The sequence below is a fragment of the Candoia aspera genome, chromosome 1, assembly GCF_035149785.1.
Source record: "Candoia aspera isolate rCanAsp1 chromosome 1, rCanAsp1.hap2, whole genome shotgun sequence".
In the NCBI taxonomy this organism is placed as follows: domain Eukaryota; kingdom Metazoa; phylum Chordata; class Lepidosauria; order Squamata; family Boidae; genus Candoia; species Candoia aspera.
In genome coordinates, this window is record NC_086153.1 from 332762205 (window position 1) to 332782639 (window position 20435).

The window sequence follows — 20435 nt, forward strand, 5'->3', positions numbered from 1 at the left end:
GCTACTGCTGTTTGGGATTGCCATGTTAGTTTTGATTCTTCCATTATCGTTTGGAGGTTTTTGTATTGTGGTTTTGTATTCTCTTCATCAGGGTTTGTGGAATGTTTTTTGTGTCGGTTGAATTGGTGGCCATATAAATGTGTTAAGTAAATAAATAACCTGGAGGGATCACTGAGGAGGATTCTTATAGTGCACAAGTGAATGGGTGTTGCTGAGTTTGCCAGTTCCAGAGAAATGCAAACTAGGATTGTGCCCTTATTTCATTACATACAGTACACACCTTATTTACTCAGAAAGGAATTCAGCCCTTCCATCTTCAGCAAGCACCTTTCTTAAAAATAAACAACCACATCACAAAATAGCAGAATAGAAAACACTCAATTGCAACAGCATGTTTAGGATTGCAATTATAGCGCCTGATCCTATCAGATAGAGATGATCCTGTAATGCAGTGTTTTTCAACCTTGGCAACTTTAAGACAGGTGGATTTTCACTCCCAGAATTTCCCAGCCAGCATGGGGAAAGCTGACAAGTTGCCAAGGTTGAAAAACACAGCTGTAATGAATTTCTACACTGGGCAGAGGTCTGGACTAGATGATCTCCAAAGTGCCTCCCAACTCTTAAATTCTGGGATTCTATGTCATAAATCCCTAGGTATCCAGCTCCTTATTCACTAGTAAGTTTACCATTGCAATCTCAGGCTGCAGCCCTTAATACATTTCCTAACGAATCAAATCGCATTTTTAAGACCACCCGCAGCCCCTATACAGGGTGATTAGGAAAATAACAGCCTTGATCCTGATGCGGACGTTCGCTTCGGTCAACCCACCCAGGCGCAAATTCAGCATCCCCAGCGCCGTCCAGCGCCCGTCTGGACTTTTTCGCGGCCCAGACTAGTAGCCCTAAGCGGACGTCCTCCTACCCCGAAGGCGCCCTCCCCCCATCCCCCCGCCTCGGGAAGGTGGAGACTCGGCGGGGAGGGCGGCCACAGCCTCGGCTGCCCTCCAACTTGACGCGCCCTGGCTGGGCGGAGACCAGGCAGGCGTCTCTTCCCCCCACCCTTCCTTCCGTCTCCACGTTGCGCCAGGGCGAGGCAGCCGCGTCCGTAGAGCGAGCCGCGGTCTCGGGAGGCCGGGCGTCCGATCTTCACCGCCGAGGCCAGGCGAGCCGTTCGAAGACGCGCCTCCGACGGCTCCCCGCTTCTGGCGCGGCGTCATGTCAGGCTTGGATTATCTGGCCGCGGAGTGCCTGATGTCCATCTCCAGCGGGGCCTTGATCCACCCGGCCTCCAGCCTCTTCAGTTCAAAAGAGGAGCGAGGCGGACGGCCCCCTTGCCTCCCCAGCGCCCGCCACCCGGTGCGCCCCGGCTCTGCGCTTTCGGACTGCGGCGGGAGCGGCTCCTCCTCGCCCGGAGGGGGCGAGTTGCGAAACGGCGTCCCGGTCCTGCCGCAGGCGGGGGAGCTTCCCCAAAAAGCCGGCGCTGACAGCCCCGCCAGCCTCTCCGCCATCTCCCCGGCTAAAAGGCACCAGTGCCCTTTCCAAGGCTGCATTAAGGTCTACGGCAAATCCTCGCATCTGAAGGCGCATCTCAGGACGCACACCGGTAAGAGCCGGGCCAAGCCCGCCCCCCTGTTGCTTCTGGCTGAGACCCCAGCAGGGGGCCCTGAAGCTGCGCAGCACCACCTCCACCTCCTCCGCTGCCCTCAGTCCGGATCCCTCAAGCCCCGGGGCCCCTCGGCCACCCCTGTTCCCGCTTCCTCCCCCCTCGGTCTCCACCCACGTGGAGACCGCGCCTCTCTCCGCTTTGGCGCACGGATTTCCTCTCGGTCCGGGAGGGAGGCTTTCGCGGGGCTGACCGCTTTCCTAACCTCCCTTGCTTCTCAGGATCGGGACCCGCGGGCTGTCATCCCCCTCTTGGCCCCTGCAAACCAATAAAGATGCCGCCCCCCGCCCAGGGGATCCTGGCACCACGTGGTTGGCCGGGCGGCTGGAAAGCGAAAGTAGATCGGGGGAAGGGGGCGGGGGAGACGTTGGCGATCCCTCCTGATCGGTCGGGGGTCTTCAGCCTTAGATTACTTGCAGATCATGGCCATGCCCCTCCACCGCGCCGATGGGTCAGTAGAGCCTCTACGTTCCAAAGCAGGCTACCGTAGAAGGAGCTACAGGCGCGACAGGGAGGCGTTGCCTTCGCTAGGGTGCTTCCAATTGCGGACTCTGCCTTTCTGGCGCGCGGGGCCCCCGCAAGGGAAGGGGTCTTTCTGGCTCGCTTGCAGCCCCCGCCCTTTCCGAGAGGTTCCCTTGGAGATGGCTGCTGGCTTCAAATCTCGCCCACTCTTGTTGGCAGAGCCTGGGCTCTGCTGCCTACGCCGGACGGTCGGGGAGAGGTGTGGCCACCTAGGGTGGCCTGATGGGGTGGGGGCCTCCCCGTTGGAACTTAATCCAGGGACGGGGAGGGAGATCGAGCCCTGGACCGATCCCCGTAGATCCAGAGCCTCTTCTCCGCGCACAGCTCCCCCACCCCCAATTTTAGAGGGACACAAAGGGAGGTACAAATATTGCTGCACCCGGGGTGGGTGGAGCAAGAGGGGCGAGGAGAGAAGCCGCGTGGGTGTGTCTGCAAAAAGATCACCCCTCTGCCCTGCCAGTGCGCCTCGCCAGAGCAGAAAACTTGGCTTTGTAGGAAGGATAGCAGATAAAATAATAAGAGTTTAATCATAACAAGAGGAAGAGCCAGGGGTCTACCCTCTGGATTAGTGTTTCTCAACCTTGGCACCTTGAAGATGTGTAGACTTTGACTCCCAGAATTCCCCACCCAGACTGGGAGTCGAAGTCCACACATCATCAAGTTGCCAAGGTTGAGAAACACTGCTCTAGATTAATATTTGGTATGGCATCTTGCGGTGTTCTTGGCAGCTCACTCCCAAGGAAACCATTCAGCTTGGCTACCCTGGGCCCCCAATGGGGCTCCTTGGAAAGGACCAGTGTGACCAGAAGCCCCGACTGTTGGATTTGGAGCAGCTGGGAAGGGCAGGAGTTGGTTCAAATTCCCCCTCACTGTGGAAATTCACTGATGACCTTCAGAAGTCCTTGCTCGTTACCCTACTTTGCAGGAGTGTTGGGAAGGCCAGCCACTGAAGGATGCTGTCCTTTGGGGGATGCAAGCTTGGTGGGATTCACTTCTCAGTTCCGCACCTTCAAGAACCAGGTGCAAAGCCAGTGCAGAAGGGTTAAGTGCAGTGTGGCTTGGGGGAGTTCATGAGAGGCTATCTATTGCTTTGTTTTTCTCCCCCCCTCCACACTGCTGAGCTTCTGCATAAGGCAGGCTGGTTGGTGAGACAGTTCAGTAATGGGGTGGGCTAAAAGGAGGACTCTTTCAGGCAACCCTTCTCAACCTGGCACTCTCTGGCTCTCTTGAACTACAACTCCCAGGATGCCTTGCTGGCAGCCTTCCTATGTTCCTAATGTGGGCAGTGTTTATTCATCTGTATGTGTAAAAGGAGATGGGGCTGAGAAAAGGATGAATTTTGATAGCAGGGTTCCTTTGTGCCAGGAGAAACCTCTGCTGCTTGTTTTGTGTCAGCTATGTTTGGTGCCCTTAATCCTCTGGTGGGCGGATAACTGGGCTAAGCAGCTGGCAGGATTGTGTAGGCAAAGGCATAAAAGCTTGATTTTTTTTTAACCAGTGCAGGAGAGGCTTTCTTTGCCCAGATGCTATCTTCTTTAAAGTTGGTGGTTTCTCCAAACTTGCTGAAGCTGGCACGTGACTGCATTTATGAGCTCTTAAGCGCACAGGACCTTGCTGCCTTGCATCAGCCAGCCATCCTCCACCTGTGGAAGCCTGTTCCATGTGCATAGATTTGGGCATTAAGTTATTCCAACTTTTAGAAGACAACCAAAGGACAATATTGCAGAGTATTGCAAAGGCACTGGGCAGTAGGGTACTGGATATGAAATGGGAGAGTGATAAGTGGGAAAAACGAAACGCTTTGAGGCTTGAAGTGAGCAGTAGGTCAAGCAGTCCTCACTTAATGACCAACCATTTAGTGATGGTTCGGACTTACGACAGTGCTAAATCCAACTTATGACCAGTCCTCGCACTTATAGCCGCTGCAATGTCCTCACAGTCACATGATCATGATTTGGGCAATTGGCAACTAGTTTGCATTTACGACCGTTGCAGCATCCTGCGATCATGTGATCACTATTTTCAACCTTGCCAGCTGGCTTCCAGCAAGCAAAATCAATGGGGAACCACAGGATTTGCTTAATAAGCGTGGTGATTCGCTTAACAACCATAGTTATTCGCTTAATAACTGCCTCAAAAAGGTCGTAAAATTGGGATGGATTCACTTAATGACCGCTTTGCTTAGCAACCAAAATTCCGGTCCCAATTGTGGTCGTTAAGCGAAGGCTGCCTGTATTCCAGTTGTTTAGGTTGCAGGCATAGAGCCATATATGTGTGCGCACACCATGCCTACATGTGACGTAACTGAAGTAATTTTAGTACTTTGTTGCCTTGGTCTTTGTAGTTATGTGCTGTTCCCCAAATTCAAAACTGATCTTGTCCCCTCATGAAAATCCTCTTCAGCTGGAGATTGAAATGAGGTCTTTTTCACATGGACTGCAGAAGTATAGCTAGTTGAGTTTGGGCTGAAGGCAAGTAGCAGGAACAAAATGTACACTCTGTGATTTAATGACAGCAACCAGGATGAGGCAGGGTCCTCCCTTCCCCGCATTAAGCTACTGAGTTGCAGAAAGTTTAGTGGAAAAGTGGATTTGCGCATGAAAGAAATGTGAGCTCCGTTCCAGGACTAAAACAACTGTTGGGGCCAAACGTGGGCTTTTCTTTGATTTGTTCCTCCTTCATCCTCTGCTCCTGATTTCCACAGCATTTGTTTGCATCTGGCAGATGTCTGGCTACGAGTGTGTGTGCATTAATGCTGGATGAAAATCTGCCCAGCAATTTCTCACTTTTTCTTCCCCCCCTCGGCCACCTTGAAATTAAATAAGAGCAGAATTTCCACACTCTATCCACCAAAATCCTCTTTCTCCTTCCAAACAAATTTCAAAAGGCAATCTTTCACTGGGTTGAACAATAAATGAAGGTTCAGGGGATGGATGAACTATGAGATGGTTCCCTTATTGTAACATCCATTCATCTTTTATTCTTGGTTTTAGTTGGTTTTTTTAATATTTTAATGTATTTATTGATTGTTTTTAGCTCTTTGTACGCTGCCCAGAGTCGCTTGTTTGTGAGGTAGAAGGCTATATAAATTTGAAAAAAAAATAAACAAAGTTAACTTTTCTTCATGGCACTAGTCTTTTTTTTTTTTTTTTTTTAAAACAATCGTCCTAAAAATTTCCTAATCCTACTTTCCTACTTTTCCACATATCGTGTTTCAAAACATGTTTTTGTTTTCCCAACTTCCTTCCTTGTGCCAGGAAATCTCTTATCCCATTGGTGATGATGTGGGAGTTTTTCTTTTGTTTTCTTTTTTCATTCATTATTTTAGAAGCATACAAAATATAGGCAAAATACCAAGATGCACTACAATAATGAAGTTAAACTAAATAATCCTTTAAAAATAATTAAAAAACCAGAAAAAGGAGGGAGAGAGAGAGAGAGAGAGAGAGAGAAAATGAAACAAACAAACAAGAAAGGTCTATCTTATATATTAAACTTAAAGATAGTCACTGGTTTACTAAAGTACGACATAATATTATAGTATAATGAGATACAAAATATTATTGTAAAATATCGTAAAATCTATACAGGAGAAGAACATATTGCTTAACCCTTTGATTAGTGGAAAATCTTGCTTTCTCCAGGGTGGATAAGTTAAAAAATTCCAAAAGCTGATCTTTAACATCTGGAAAAATGCCACTTCTCCAATTTTTCAAGATTATTCTTTTAGCCACCCTCATACATGGTAATAGAGGGAGAAAATGTAGAAGCAGTGAAAGACTTTGTATTTCTAGGTGCGAAGATTACTGCAGATGCTGACTGCAGTCAGGAAATCAGAAGACGCTTAATCCTTGGGAGAAGAGCAATGACAAATCTCGATAAAATAGTTAAGAGCAGAGACATCACACTGACAACAAAGGTCCGCATAGTTAAAGCAATGGTGTTCCCCGTAGTAACATATGGCTGCGAGAGCTGGACCATAAGGAAGGCTGAGCGAAGGAAGATCGATGCTTTTGAACTGTGGTGTTGGAGGAAAATTCTGAGAGTGCCTTGGACTGCAAGAAGATCAAACCAGTCCATCCTCCAGGAAATCAAGCCAGACTGCTCACTTGAGGGAATGATATTAAAGGCAAAACTGAAATGCTTTGGCCACATAATGAGAAGACAGGACACCCTGGAGAAGATGCTGATGCTAGGGAGAGTGGAGGGCAAAAGGAAGAGGGGCCGACCAAGGGCAAGGTGGATGGATGATATTCTAGAGGTGACGGACTCGTCCCTGGGGGAGCTGGGGTTGTTGACGACCGAGAGGAAGCTCTGGTGTGGGCTGGTCCATTAAGTCACGAAGAGTCGGAAGCGACTGAATGAATCAACAACAACATACACGGTAAAACCCTGATTCCTCACAGACAGTCAAGTTCCAAAGCTTTGATATATCATTCAGCATTCACATTAACATATTTAAAGGTTTCTCTGTGAATCTACTTAGATACACTAAAATGCTATGCCAGAAAAGTGTCAGATGTTTACTGGATCATATCATCTGGGTCAATCCTCTCCATATCAGAGTTTGCGGTTTTATGCAATGCACACTTGCTCTTTTTGGAGAAAAATGTGAGTTTCCCCCCTTTCTCGTTTTCTCCAGTTGGCCCTTGCTTGTTGATATCAAGGCAAGCAAACGGGTTGACTAGATTAGTGGTGCTGGCTGGTGCTTAGCATTTATACCCTTTGGCGGTCACACCCAGCAAGGGTTGTGTTGTAGCCAACTTCTGGTGTTCGTGGGGTAGGCAAGGAGGGATGGGGAAGAACTGCCATTCCTGCACAGTGCAGGTCAAGCTTGGGTGAACTTTCTTCGCATTTTTTTTTTCTTGAAGCACAGTGGCCATCAAATTAAAAAAAAATAAGAGGAAAAAAAAGAGCAAAGAAGATGTTGTTTGTTGTTTATTCGTTTAGTCACTTCCGACTCTTCGTGACTTCATGGACCAGCCCACGCCAGAGCTTCCTCTCGGTCGTCACCACCCCCAGCCCCCCCAGGGACGAGTCTGTCACCTCTAGAATATCATCCATCCACCTTGCCCTTGGTCGGCCCCTCTTCCTTTTGCCCTCCACTCTCCCTAGCATCAGCATCTTCTCCAGGGTGTCCTGTCTTCTCATTATGTGGCCAAAGTATTTCAGTTTTGCCTTTAATACCATTCCCTCAAGTGAGCAGTCTGGCTTTATTTCCTGGAGGATGGACTGGTTGGATCTTCTTGCAGTCCAAGGCACTCTCAGAATTTTCCTCCAACACCACAGCTCCAAAGCATCGATCTTCCTTCTCTCGGCCTTCCTTATGGTCCAGCTCTCGCAGCCATATGTTACTACAGGGAACACCATTGCTTTAACTATGCGGGCCTTTGTTGTCAGTGTGATAAAGAAGATGTATGTATATGCAAAAACAGCCAGGAGCTTCTTGGCTTTTTGAAAATGGAATTCTTGCATGTAATCAAAGTAATATACAAACTCTATGCAGAGTTCTCCTTGTTTAAGAACCCATCTTTTTCCCTGAGAAAGAACACAGGAAAATTTACACCCATTGCAGTTTCCACATTGGCAGATTTTGCTTTAAGCAGACACCTCTTTTTCCTCCTTTCCTGGTCATCCTCCTCATTGCTCTGACCTTTTTTTTGGTGCTGAAAAACAAGAAAAGAAAAAAGGTCCTGTCTAGTCACATAAAATCCACCACCTGCTGAGACCAACCTGCTCCCATCGGGACTTCTCTGCAGAACTGCCCACAAGCATAATTGAAGGGAACTGGATCCCTTGGTTTGCCACTGCTTTCTGCACCCATCAGATATTTCATTAAAACCTAACATTAAACCTTTAACAACCCCAGTGCTTCAATCTGCCCCCTGTTTTTGTTAGATTTGGGTTTTCTTTTATTACTGCTAATTCTGAACCTGAAAAAAATAGTTATCAGTTACACAATCTTCTAACCTTTAGGGGAAGCTCCCATATATATATCTCATATATATATACGTATGTGTGTGTGTGTGTATATGTGTGTGTATATCTATATATATAGATATATAGATATATAAGGAATTTTTCAGTGTAGTAAAATATACAAAACAAACAAGAACAAAGATAGAAAATAAGAAATAGATTTCTTATTTTAAAAAAAACCATACAATTGTGCCTTCCACCCTTCTTTCTATCGAGTGGTTATCGTCTTAAACTTTCCCCCAATCTCCAGCAAGAAAAAGCAGCATGAATACCGAACTGCTATGCCATACGATTAAAAAAAAACCCCAAATCTCGAAATCATAAATTCACTTTTTTTCTTTCCACAAAAAGTCCTTAAGAGGTTTCCAGTCTTTCAAAAAAGTCTTTTATCATTTTTTCTCTGACCAAACTTGTTAGCTTTGCCATTTGTGCAAGTTCAGTTAATTTTATAATCCAGCCTTCCATTGTAGGCATTTCATTACTTTTCCAACTTTTTACATGCAATAATCTTGCCGCAGTCACCATATTCATTCCCCATATTTCTTTTCTAATTCCTTGTCCATAAAACCAAGTAAGAATAATTCTGGTTTCGTCATGATATTAGTTGTAATATCTTTTGCATCGTTGTATGGATTTGTAACCCAGATTTTGTTGCTTTTTCACAAGTCCACCATGCATGATAAAAAGTCCCCTCTTCCTTTTCACACTTCCAACGTTGATTTGATATTCCTTTATACATTTTAGACAATTTAGCTGGTGTCATATACCATCGGTACATCATTTTATAAAAGTTCTCTTTTAAATTATAGCACAATGTAAATGTAATGCCTGTTCCCCACATTTTTCTCCCTATATCCGTGTTTGTATTGTAACCCAGATTTGCAGCCCATTTCACCATACAGCCCTTAACTTGTTCATCTTCTGTTTCAAATCATAGTAACAATTTATACATTTTAGCTGTTATATGATCATCATTTATACATTATTCTATTTCAAATTCAGTTTTGTTCTTCTCAATTCTGCTTGTCCTTTTTTCCATTTTAAACCTCTCTTTCATCTGATGATAAGAAAACCATTGAAAAGAGTGTTCTTCTCTGGCTTATTGTTCCCTTGTCTTCATCTTAATTTCTTCCTTCTCTTGTATTAATAAATTCTCATACGTTAACCGTCATTCTTTATCTGCCATTTCTCTTCTGTAGAAGGCTTCTTGAGTGGATGTCAACAATGATATCTTTGGGCAAAGTCTAGGTTTATATTTGTCCTATATTCTTAATAACAGATTTCTCAGGTAATGATTCTTAAAAACTACATTTACTTTCACTTTATCATACCGTAAAAAAATCATGCCACCCAAAGCAGGTTTCTTCTTTCAAAGTTCAGATTTCTGCCATTACAATGGAAATAATTCTCATTTACTTCAGTGTAATTTCCAGCGGGCATGGCAACGTGCGTTGCTAAGTCTTTGCGAGTGTGATCTACATTTTTAGCTGTGCTGTAACCTCAGAGACTGGCTTCTTGTATGAATGTACTGCTGAATTCTCATGATCGTAGTCCATTTGTGGCCCACCACCAGCCTGACAACATGGCAGAACACCTTGACTAAAATGGTAGCTTGGTCTAGCAGCTAAGGGATATGACACAGCTGTCTCAGAGTGGGGGCACTTTAGTTACTTTATTTAATTTTTATCCCACCTTTATTATTTTTACAAATAACTCAGGGCAGGGAACTTCCCTAATACTCCTTCCTCCTCCCTTGATTATAAAGAATTAATTAGCAACAGAAATAATTTTCCTGTTTGGTCCCTTTTCCTTACACCCAGTTTATTCTAAGCATCTCAACTTCCTTTTGCAAGTTATCCATTTTATCCTGTTCATGGACACCTGCTGTAAATGAAAGCCAGCAATCTCTTTAAGAACCTGATTTTGGGGAGTTGAGAAATGAAACAGAGAGAAATGCACATGCATTTCAATTCCCGCATGGGCAGCCTTTGCTTCGTTGCTCTTTTAAATTTTTAGTGCTCAAACATTGGTCCTGCGCCATCAGAGAAGATCCATCACCTTCTTCCTCCAGTGACTTTCTCCCATCTGGGGACCTTTCTGCAGAAGCAAACATAACTAAAGGGATTGCAGTCCTTCTCTCCCTCCCTTCCTCCCCCACTCCCTCCCTCTCTCACACAAACACACACACAAAATCTTAAGGAGAAATACAAAATTGTAAGCATTCATATTCAGCATCACTAATCAGAAAAATGTTTGTTTAGTTGGTATTACTCCATTACAACATGGAATACTGTAGAGCTAAAAAAGGAGGCCAGATTGGAAAGAAAGATCAGTTCTCCATGTTTCAAAACTTACACGGAGCAATTTTAATAAGCTCATAGAATTTGCTTTATTTTTCCCCTGGAAACCAGCTTGAGGGTAGAGCCAGGCAAATGACTCAGTGTGGAACCAATTGGAATGAAATAAGCCCACCTAAAACCTCTTGTGAGCGCTGGGTGTTCTTACACAGGGCTATGGCAGAATCATTTGTGTACAGCAGCACAATCTGTCAGAACAGAAGCTGATTAGAATGAGGTAAAAATGAAGCAAAGACCTGCAGAGAGCTAGTTTGATGTAGCAACTAAGGTCCTGGGCTAGAAATGAAGAAACTGTGAATTCTAGTCCTTCCTTAGACATGGAAGCTGGCTGAGTGACTTTGAGCCAGTCCCTCTTTCTCAGCCCAACCCACCTCATAGGGTTGTTGCTTTAGAGCAGTGTTTCTCAACCATGCTGGCTAGGGAATTCTGGGAGTTGAAGTCCACGCATCTTAAAGTTGCCAAGGTCGAGAAACACTGCTTTAGAGAAATAGGAGGTGAGACCATTAGGTACACCACCTTGAATTGTACAAATAAAGGTGCAATACGAAGCTTAGAATCAATATAGGGAGAAGCTCCATTGAATTGCATTAGGGCCCAAAGAACCTCTCCTTTTAAAAGACTGAGATTAGGGAGACGTGGAAAGTTGTGCTTAATTACTGCCAGCATTGCTTTTAATCACGCTAATAACCACAACAGTAATAAAGCCGTTTGTACCATTGGAAAACTGGACTCTTTCTGTCATCCTGGATTCCTCCAGTGAACTGAAGGAGGGCACCAGAGAATCAGATTGCGTAAAAGATAATGCTGATTTGCAGGTTATTATTGGAACAGTGGACTGCTAGTGATAATAACAGAAAAACGAGTGCAAGCATGCTAGAAAGGGATCTCTGTTTTTCCCCATTATTTGTGCCATGCATGAATTTTATCTTCCTCCATATTTTCTCTCCTTACCTTTCTTTATTCCAAGCTAAAGAGCCCAATTTTTAAATAAAACTTTGCAAATAGTTTTATGGTTTTCTGTTTTTACTGCTTGTACATATTGTTTTGTCTTTTGGTCGTGAGCCGCCCAGAGTCTGGTTTTAAGGTGAGCGGCCATATAAATATTTTAAATAAACAAACAAACAAATAGCAGTTGGCTTTCTGACATCTGGACTCTTGTCAGTAACTAACTCATCCATTTGCCCAAATGAACAGTTCTGTCCTGGGCATCGAAACCTCCCTTATCAGACTGAACATCTGGAGAAGACCTCTTTTTCAAGTCAGAGAAACCTGCTCTTTAAGAATAGGAAATGAAATGGAAATAATTCTGTAATAGAAAAATAGGCCATATCAAGCAAAATATACAGCTGTGGCAGTACAGTATCTGTTGGTTGATAGTGACACTTGGCTTAGTTAATCTGAGTAAGGGCCAGCCTTCAGAATGAATGATGAATCAAATCTATTAGACAAAAAGCTTGTGGTACCAATCGAAGTGAATATTTGTAGCCCAGGGTTGAATTGTGGAGTCCCTGGTGCTCTGTGAGCCTTGTTGTTTTCTTGCAGACGTCTCACTGCCAGACTAGGCAACATCTTCAGTGCGAAGAGAGAGTGGGCCTTGCTCTCAGTTTATATAATCCTAGTGTTGATTTTTGCATAACTGGGTGTTGACTGCTGGCAAGGGAGTGTACTGGTCTTTTGGCTTTTCTAGTGTCTTTTTTGAATGGTATGTAAATGTTGTTTACCTCTATGTGTCTGTTGATGCCTCACCACCCAACCCACTACAACCCAACCAATAGAAACTATGAAAGGGATAACACTGCCATACATCAGAAACATCTCAGAAACCACCAACAGACTGTTACAACCACATGGCATCACCGTAGCACATAAACTAACTAAAACTCTTCAAAACATATTAAGTAACCCAAAAGACCCAATAGCCCAAGAAGAAAAAACAGGAGTTATTTACAACATACAATGCAAAGACTGTAACGGCCACTGTGTAGGACAGACAGGCAGAAGACTAGCAGAGCGCATCCACGAACACCAACTAGCAGTCAGAAGACACGATGAGAGCTCCTTCATCTCACAACATATGGACAGACTCAACCATACTTTCAACTGGGAAACTGTGAGCATCCTAAACCAAGCCACATCCAAAAACACCAGAGAATTCCTGGAAGCCTGGCACTCAGACAAAGCAGCCATCAAGAGACACATAGAGGTAAACAACATTTACATACCATTCAAAAGAGAGAATAGAAAAGCCAAAAACCAGTACACTCCCTTGCCAGCAATCAACACCCAGATATGCAAAAATCAACACTAGGATTAACACCAGATGGACCATCAAACAGCACAATACACCCTAATCAAGGAACTATCAACTCAGGCAATCAACCAAGCAGCAAACAACAGCCCAATCAAGGAACTCCCAAGGAGAGAACAACACCCCCACCAACACAAGCAGGGCAAGCCACGGTATATAAACTGAGAGCAAGGCCCGCTCCCACTTTGCACTGAAGATGTTGCCTAGTCTGGCAACGAAACGTCTGCAAGAAAGCAACAAGGCTCAGAGAGCACCAAGGACTCCACAAAAAGCTTGTTCTGCTATGACCCTGTACTATGCTGAAGTACAGCTACATGTGAAAAGGAATAATACTGCAGCCAGTATACAAAATTGAAAGCATTTAAGCTGCAGCAATGTAACATTCTCTTATTTTTGGTCTGTAGCTTCTGACAAGTTCAATATTCTTCTATGCCCTGAAGCAGTGTTTCTCAACCTCGGCAACTTTCAGATGGGTGGACTTCAGCTCCCAGAATTCTCCAGCCAGCATGCCCTGAAGAAAGCAAATTTTCATGTTTTTAATTGTGAGATGTTGCTATCTCACAGATTTATACTCTTTTTCTGATGCAAACTTGCATCTCATGGTGTAGAACATTTCTTGATGTATTTTCTCAAGCCTTTTTGTGAACTTACGCCTGTGCTGACTTGATTCTTTAAAACAGTGTTTCTCAACCTCAGCAACTTGAAGATGTGTGAACTTCAACTCCCAGAATTCCCCAGCCAGCATGTTGGCTGGAGAATCTGGGAGCTGAAGTCCACACATCTTGAAGTTGCCAAGTTCGAAAAACGCTGATCTATATAGCATTCTGGTTCCAATACGACTAATAACACACCGCTGGAGGAAGTCACTTCTGATAGTTGGTCCATAGCACAAAGATTTGGAGGGAGACTGGCCCTCTTCATGGCTGCCCTGTTTAACTGTTGTGATCAGTTGGTGATTCACCCTCCCTCTCCAGATGTTCTTATGGCTCAGCTGAAATGTACGGCATCTGACAGGGAATCACATATTTCCAAGGGACTGGCAGAAGGCCAGTGATGTCCTATTTATCCCCAAACAGTGACATCTCATATTGAAAGCTAGACTGTCCTTATATATGGAAAAATAATTACTATCCTGTTGCAGTGAGGAGTAGAGCCTTCTAAGTCAGCGGTTCTCAACCAGGGGCCGTGTGGACCCCTGGGGACCATAGGATATTTAACAGGGGCCACGGCACATGCTGAGGGGGCCACGGAAAAGCAAAGTGTATTGTACTGTAAATACTGTCTTGTTGACACCAGAAAATGTACCAGTTACTGTCCCATGTCCATATCTGTGATGGGACCTGTGGAAGGAAAGCCCCAAGGCTGCCGATATGAGTTTTCCTTCCTTATGAATTGTGTTCCTTTCTTATGGATTGTTTCCTGGGACTTTAGAGGGAGCAAAGGACCACAGCTGTACTGCAGGGAGGTAAAAGAGGGAGGCTGAAGGCTGTGGGTGGAAGGAAAAGAAGGAAGGAGGGAGGGAGGGAAAGGAAGAGAGGAAGAAAGAAAGAAAGAGAGGGTCGGAGAGCTACAGCAGGCAGTTGTGTGTGGAGGAGGTGAGACCAAAACAGTTGGTGGAGTGAACAAAGTGACTTGGAAGCTACTACAGCTGAGAAGAGAATAGCAGAGCCTTCCAAGCCTTCCGAAGATGCAGACCAGCTCCAGCCAGCAACAAGTAATTGTTTCCTCCTTCCTACCAACTGTTAAGGACTGAGAGCCAGAGTAAAAGTAAAAGGAAGCTATCACGAGGCTGGGAAAAGATGGTGATAATACTGCTTTTATTGCTGCAAATGGTGGGCAGTTAAGCAGAGAGGAAGACTGATTGATGTGCCATCAAGCTGGTGTTGACTCTTAGTGACCACATCGGTGGATTTCCTGCAGGACTATGTGTCCTGAACTTGGTCTTTCAGCTCTTCCAATGGTGCACCCACTGAGTCCATCCACATTGCTGCAGATCTTCCCCCCTTTCCTTCCACCTTTCATGAGAGCTGGGTCTTTGCATCATGTGTCTGAAGTAGGATAATTCAGGGGGAAAAGGAAACTTACAACTGTTAAACACTGTTACTTTATATTATACCATTACCGTGTATAAGTCTAATTAGGCACAGATAAGTACCTTTGGTGCATATATTAGGTTTAACACAGTAGAAGTATATGTTTTGTATAATAAACTAACACTGTGTAAATATCAAAGGAAAGCTTTCAGCCTCTTGGTCTGGGGGTTGTACGGTAACTTGATTGGAGCCCTCTCATGGGCCACAGGAAAAAAAACAAGGTTGGAAGGGGGCCATGGGTGAAAAAAGGTTGATAAACACTGTTATGTGAGTTAGTGTTTTTCAACCTAGGTGTAATGATTGCCATGCTGGCTAGGGAATTCTGGGAGTTGAAGTCCACTTACCTTAAAGTTGCCAAGGTTGGAAAAGACTGTTCTAAGTGATAGCATCTCAGTTACAAAGCTCTGTCCCTTCATCCTCACCCCCAACCTTCTTTCGGAAAACTCACAAAGTGTCCTAACAGCCAGGAACCACGCTGAGACAAGGAATAGGTCTCTAGTGTTTTATTACTGCTACATAACAGAGAATCCTAACAAACTGAAGAAGTGTGGGAGAAACCCAGACATAGAAACCCCAAGGACTAAGGCGGTCCCGATCTGTGTCTCTTGGAATGGCCACCTAATTCCTCAGTACTACGCATGCGCTTTACAGCCTGGATGGGAGCCCCCTGCTCGCCATCCTTACTCATGACACAAAGTCCTGCATGTTCAGCCATCTACTCCCGGGCAGATCCCCTTTACATTTTCTTGTTACTCGTTTTGTTTGTTTTAAAATGAAGGTTGTCCTTAATGTCTGTGGTACTTGCTTGCTAACCATGGCTGATGGTTTAATTTGCTTCCCTCCCTGTAAAATCCTCTGGGCTCTACTAGGATTAAGAGGAAATAAATAATGAACAGCTTATGTGACAGCGAACCTGTTAATTTGCTGAAGCTTTTCATTGCCATATACTGTAGGACTTCTGTTTGGATTGTATTACAGGTAGTCCTAGCTTAAAAGCCTCAGTTGGGACCGGAACGTTGGTTGCTAAGTGATGCAGTTGTTAAGCGAATCTGACCCGATTTTATGACCATTTTTGTGGTGGCCGTTAAGCGATCACTATGGTTGTTAAGCAAATCACGCGGTTCCCCATTAATTTTGCTTGCCAGAAGCCAGCTGGGAAGGTTGAAAATGGTGATCACATGACAGTGGGATGCTGCGACAGTTGTAAATGTGATTTGGTTGCCAAGCACCTAAATCACAATCACATGACTGCGGGGACACTGTGACAGTTGTAAGTGCACAGACCGATCGTAAGTCATAACCATCACTAAACAAATGGTTATTAAGCGAGTACTACCTATATACTTATTTGCCTTTGGTATGGCAGTTCCATTTAACTCTAAACATTACCTTAGTGGATCTTTTCTGGCACCTGGTGTCCAGCTGCAGCCAGCCAGGGGCATCTGGGGAGGATGTTCCATGTTTGGAATCTGGTCTTCAGAGATAGATTGCTTTTGCACATGGAGGTTCTACCACCAGCTCCTGAGAACAAAATAACCATCCAGAGTAACTTGTCTCTCTCCCCACCTTGTTTTCTCCTTGCAGGCGAGCGTCCGTTTCCGTGCAATTGGCCCGGCTGTCAGAAAAGGTTTGCACGCTCGGATGAGTTGGCCCGCCATTTCCGCACCCACACTGGCGAGAAGCGGTTTGCCTGCCCACTCTGTGAGAAGCGGTTTATGCGGAGTGACCACCTGACCAAGCATGCCCGCCGCCACCCTGCTTTCCAGCCAGGCATGGTCCGAAGGTCTGACTGCTACAGGGCCTCCCCTACTGACTCAGCTGGCAGCAGCTTGGCTGGAAGCCCCGCCCCTGGGAGCCCCGCCTCTGACAGCCCCGCCCCTTAAAGGGGGCATTCCACCCTGCTACTTGTCCTTCCCAGGCCCAGCCTCTAGGGGGCGACCAGGTACTATTTCAGAGGCATTTTTTGATTCAAAATCTTGGCTTCCCCATCACTTCCAGTTATGGTTTAACATGCCTTATTGTGGAAACAGCCCCTCCTTGTGCTTGGTGGGCATTTTGATTAGAATACTGGTCCCCCTCCCTGCTTGCTTTCAAGCTATAACCTCTGTGCACATTCCCATCCCACCTAGGCTGATGGTGGCAGGATCTGTAGCAACCACACCAGCAGGCTTGATTAAACCTTGTTGACGTTCCTTTGGAAAGAGGCCCCCTCCGACCCCCAGTCAGTGCCTAGCAGATGATTTTCTAGCCCTTGGTCAAACAGATAGTCCCACCATCACTTTGCCTCAGTTTCCCAGCTGTAAAGAGACTTTTTTCCAGGGTCTGTGCTTGGTATCATTGGAAATGTTCAGCTCATCCATTTCCAGTCAACTTTCTGGAACATGCAGATGGGAATGCTGATTTTTGCTGTAGTCCTCAGGAATGAAAGACCCTTGTCCAAGTTTCACTTAGCTTTAAGCCTCTCTCTTTGAGCAACCTATGGACTCTTTGCATTTAGAAAGAGAATACGGTGGAAATTGCTGTCCATGCTGTTGGTCCCCTTGCATTCGATAATCAGGATTAAATTGCCTCTGAATAAGGAGGGTCCATCCTTAGCCATCAGTGCTAACAGCAAGATGTAAGAGATCATGTTTTTCTGTCTTGTCTCCCCACCCCCAGCCTAAATTGATTGCCTCCAAACCATCTTCCTGGGGAATGTCCAAGTTGATGTAGGCCCTTTGACACTAGGACTGAAGCAAAAGTGGGAGATGGTTCTTTTTTCCCACGGGGAAATTGGGTGTCGGTAATTAACTTTGGGACCTGATACTGTATATTTTTCCCAGGTCCACCTTTTCTTACGGAAAGAAAGATGAGGACCTGTATCTACGGGTGTATCTGTTTCAGGGTTTGTGTTCGGTTTTTTTTTTGGTAAAATAAGTATTTATTCCTTTTAATATAGAATGTAGTTGACCAGGTAAAGTTTGGGTATATTGTCTGAATGGTCTGCACATGGATGAACTAAACCTGAGAAGAATGGGATTTTTAGTATGACTCAGGACACCTAAAAGCACTTTTTCTCCCTTTCGTGGGCTGTGGCAACTGCTCTGCGCAGCTGTACACCAGACAAGTGTGTGTGTGTGTGTTCTTTGTTTAAAAGTGGATGCTTTGATGCTTTGGATGATGGTGGTTCCTTGTAAGCTGTCAGATGTCTCTCAACAATGCTAGGCTGGGAGCAGGCCCAAGCAGACATTCAAAGACACAAAGCTCCAGTAAGTAGATCTATTGTAGAAAAACTAATGCAGCCACGATGAAAGAATTTCAGTGATTGCTATGTATTTAATGCAAGGTTTGTGTATAGTGGAATCAAGCTTTACTTTCTGGTGCCCATATGGTGTAGCTGGCGTGAAGCTGCTGGTCTAGTTATCAGGCTGTTTGCTTTTGACCTGCTGAGAACTGGCTCCTACATAAAGGCACCCTTGATTTCTTTCTGTGCTCTGCTTCTGAAAATGTAAATCCATTTATGCAGGCACGGCCCTCTTTCCCCTTGCATTTTGAGAACAAGCCAAGCTGTCACCATTCACGTCCTTGCAAATAAGGTGGAATGGAATAAAGAGACCTGGGCAGAGGTACCATTTAGATGTTTCATGGGATAGCAATAGATGGAGATGGGGAGAAAAAACACAGAAGGGAATATGTTGCCATGTCAGTGAGTCTTGCCCTTGGTAACAACGTCATCTGCAGGCTAACCCAGACAGCATCTTTCACTTGCATTGGATTCCAGCTTCTAGAGTTCCCAATCTGGGAGGGGAGGGATTGGCTGAGGATCATTGGATTAGGACAGTGGGGTAACAAAGCAATTGGGGTAAGTGGAATGGGAATTGGGGATAGGAGAATGTTTGCAAAGTAGCCTAGGAAATAACATCCAGCTGGTTTGACTTGAAATAGGAATCCAACTGGGGTAGCATTAAAGATGTCACACAAATCTTGTGTCTTCAAATCCAGCCTGGTGGACTGATTCCAGGATGCACTGCCCATGCCTCTATTTATTTGAACTCAGGACCCCATTGATTCTAGGCCTTATGGATTTCCAGTAGTCAAAAGCAATGGCAGGAGAGAGAACTTACAGTATTGGAAGGAGCCACTGGGGCCAATGAGTTCATCCTGCTCTCCATTGCAAGAAACCAAAGGAAAGCAATCTTCAATGACACTCGCCCGGCCTCTGCTTGAAGATATCCAGCACAGAGCCCACGAGTGCTTTTGATCTTTGGTTCCAGGCTGATATTGCTGTTAACATAAGGAAGGGTTTCTTAACATTCAACACGAATGTGCTTTCCCGTAACTTTAAGGCCATTATTTTGTGTCCTGGCACTGGAGGAAAATAGAAAAGAGGTTAGATGTCTTCTTTTGCTTGAATAACTTCTGCCCTAGAAGCTTTGGGTGCCTATTTAGGATTTCTGATGTGTTCCAAGAGTACTTTTAAGATGAACAGGTACTTTGTCCCATACGTGTCACTAGGCAATTGATTTTTTTATAGGTAGATAGATATATCTAAAAAGGACCCATCCTTCCTGTGTTAGAATATATAACCAGACTGATATTTTATTAAGGGGAAGTATATTTTCTTTCTTTTGAAATAAGAATGAAAGCTTGTTCTTACTGCTGGAACGTGGATATTTTTGTAGAAAGAAATCAAGTTATGTTGCACTTCCAAAGTTAGAGGAGAATTCTGATTTTGGTGGAGATGCTATTTTTTTTATTAGAACAAAAGATCCCCTCTTTATCCTTCCTCCATGCCTTTGTAATGGATTGTCTCCTGTACTCAGATATTGGCTACAGGGAGAGGGAAAAATAATGTAAGTAAGAAATAAGCCTCTTACAAACAGCCCCCACCCTTGCCAGTCTACCATGATTTTTACAGGTTTATGATCCCAGAACCTCTCTTGTAATTGCTAGATGGAGAAGTGATGAAAATGGTTTTTCAGATGCATTTATTTTATATGATTATGTACATGTATTTATACTCCAGTGGATCCCTGCTGTAAAATCCATCCCTGTATCTTGATCAGTGTATCTGTTGCATGCTGTTGTGTGCTGTGTTTTTGTTGAGAAGGAGTTGTTTTCATTTTCTCCAGATCTGTATTTTTAATAATAAGCACTGAAATTTGGTGCACCATTTTGTGTGTGTATTTTCCCTGTTCTATTTTTAAATAAAACAAAAACAGGCTCTTCTCTTTAACCTGGGTGTGTGAAGAGATTTAAAATTTATTTATGCGACTTACCCACCGCCTCAGTCCTAGGGAATTGCTATTAAAATAATAATAAGCAATACATGACATCAAATCATTAAAATTAAAATTACAAATCATAGAGGTATCCCTGGCTTTTTTTTTTTGCTTATTTGTTAAAAAAATAAGTCACAGTGTAGTTTACTAAAAGTTCACTCCTAATTTTTAATAACTTTTTGTGTGTGGGGGGGCAAAATGGGCCAATGAGCATCACTTCGATAGGAGCTGGAGCCTAACTGAGTTATCAGT

At 44.5% G+C, this 20435-nt stretch overlaps 1 protein-coding gene across 1 annotated transcript; it reads left to right on the top strand.

Moving 5' to 3' along the window:
• Nucleotides 1-1066: 1066 nt before the first annotated feature.
• Nucleotides 1067-20137, top strand: KLF16 (KLF transcription factor 16). Its single transcript, XM_063290761.1, has 2 exons — nt 1067-1603; nt 16507-20137. Exons 1-2 carry the CDS (start codon nt 1216-1218, stop codon nt 16803-16805), a joined length of 687 nt encoding a protein of 228 aa, XP_063146831.1. The 5' UTR covers nt 1067-1215; the 3' UTR covers nt 16806-20137.
• The last annotated feature ends 298 nt before the right edge of the window (nt 20138-20435 follow it).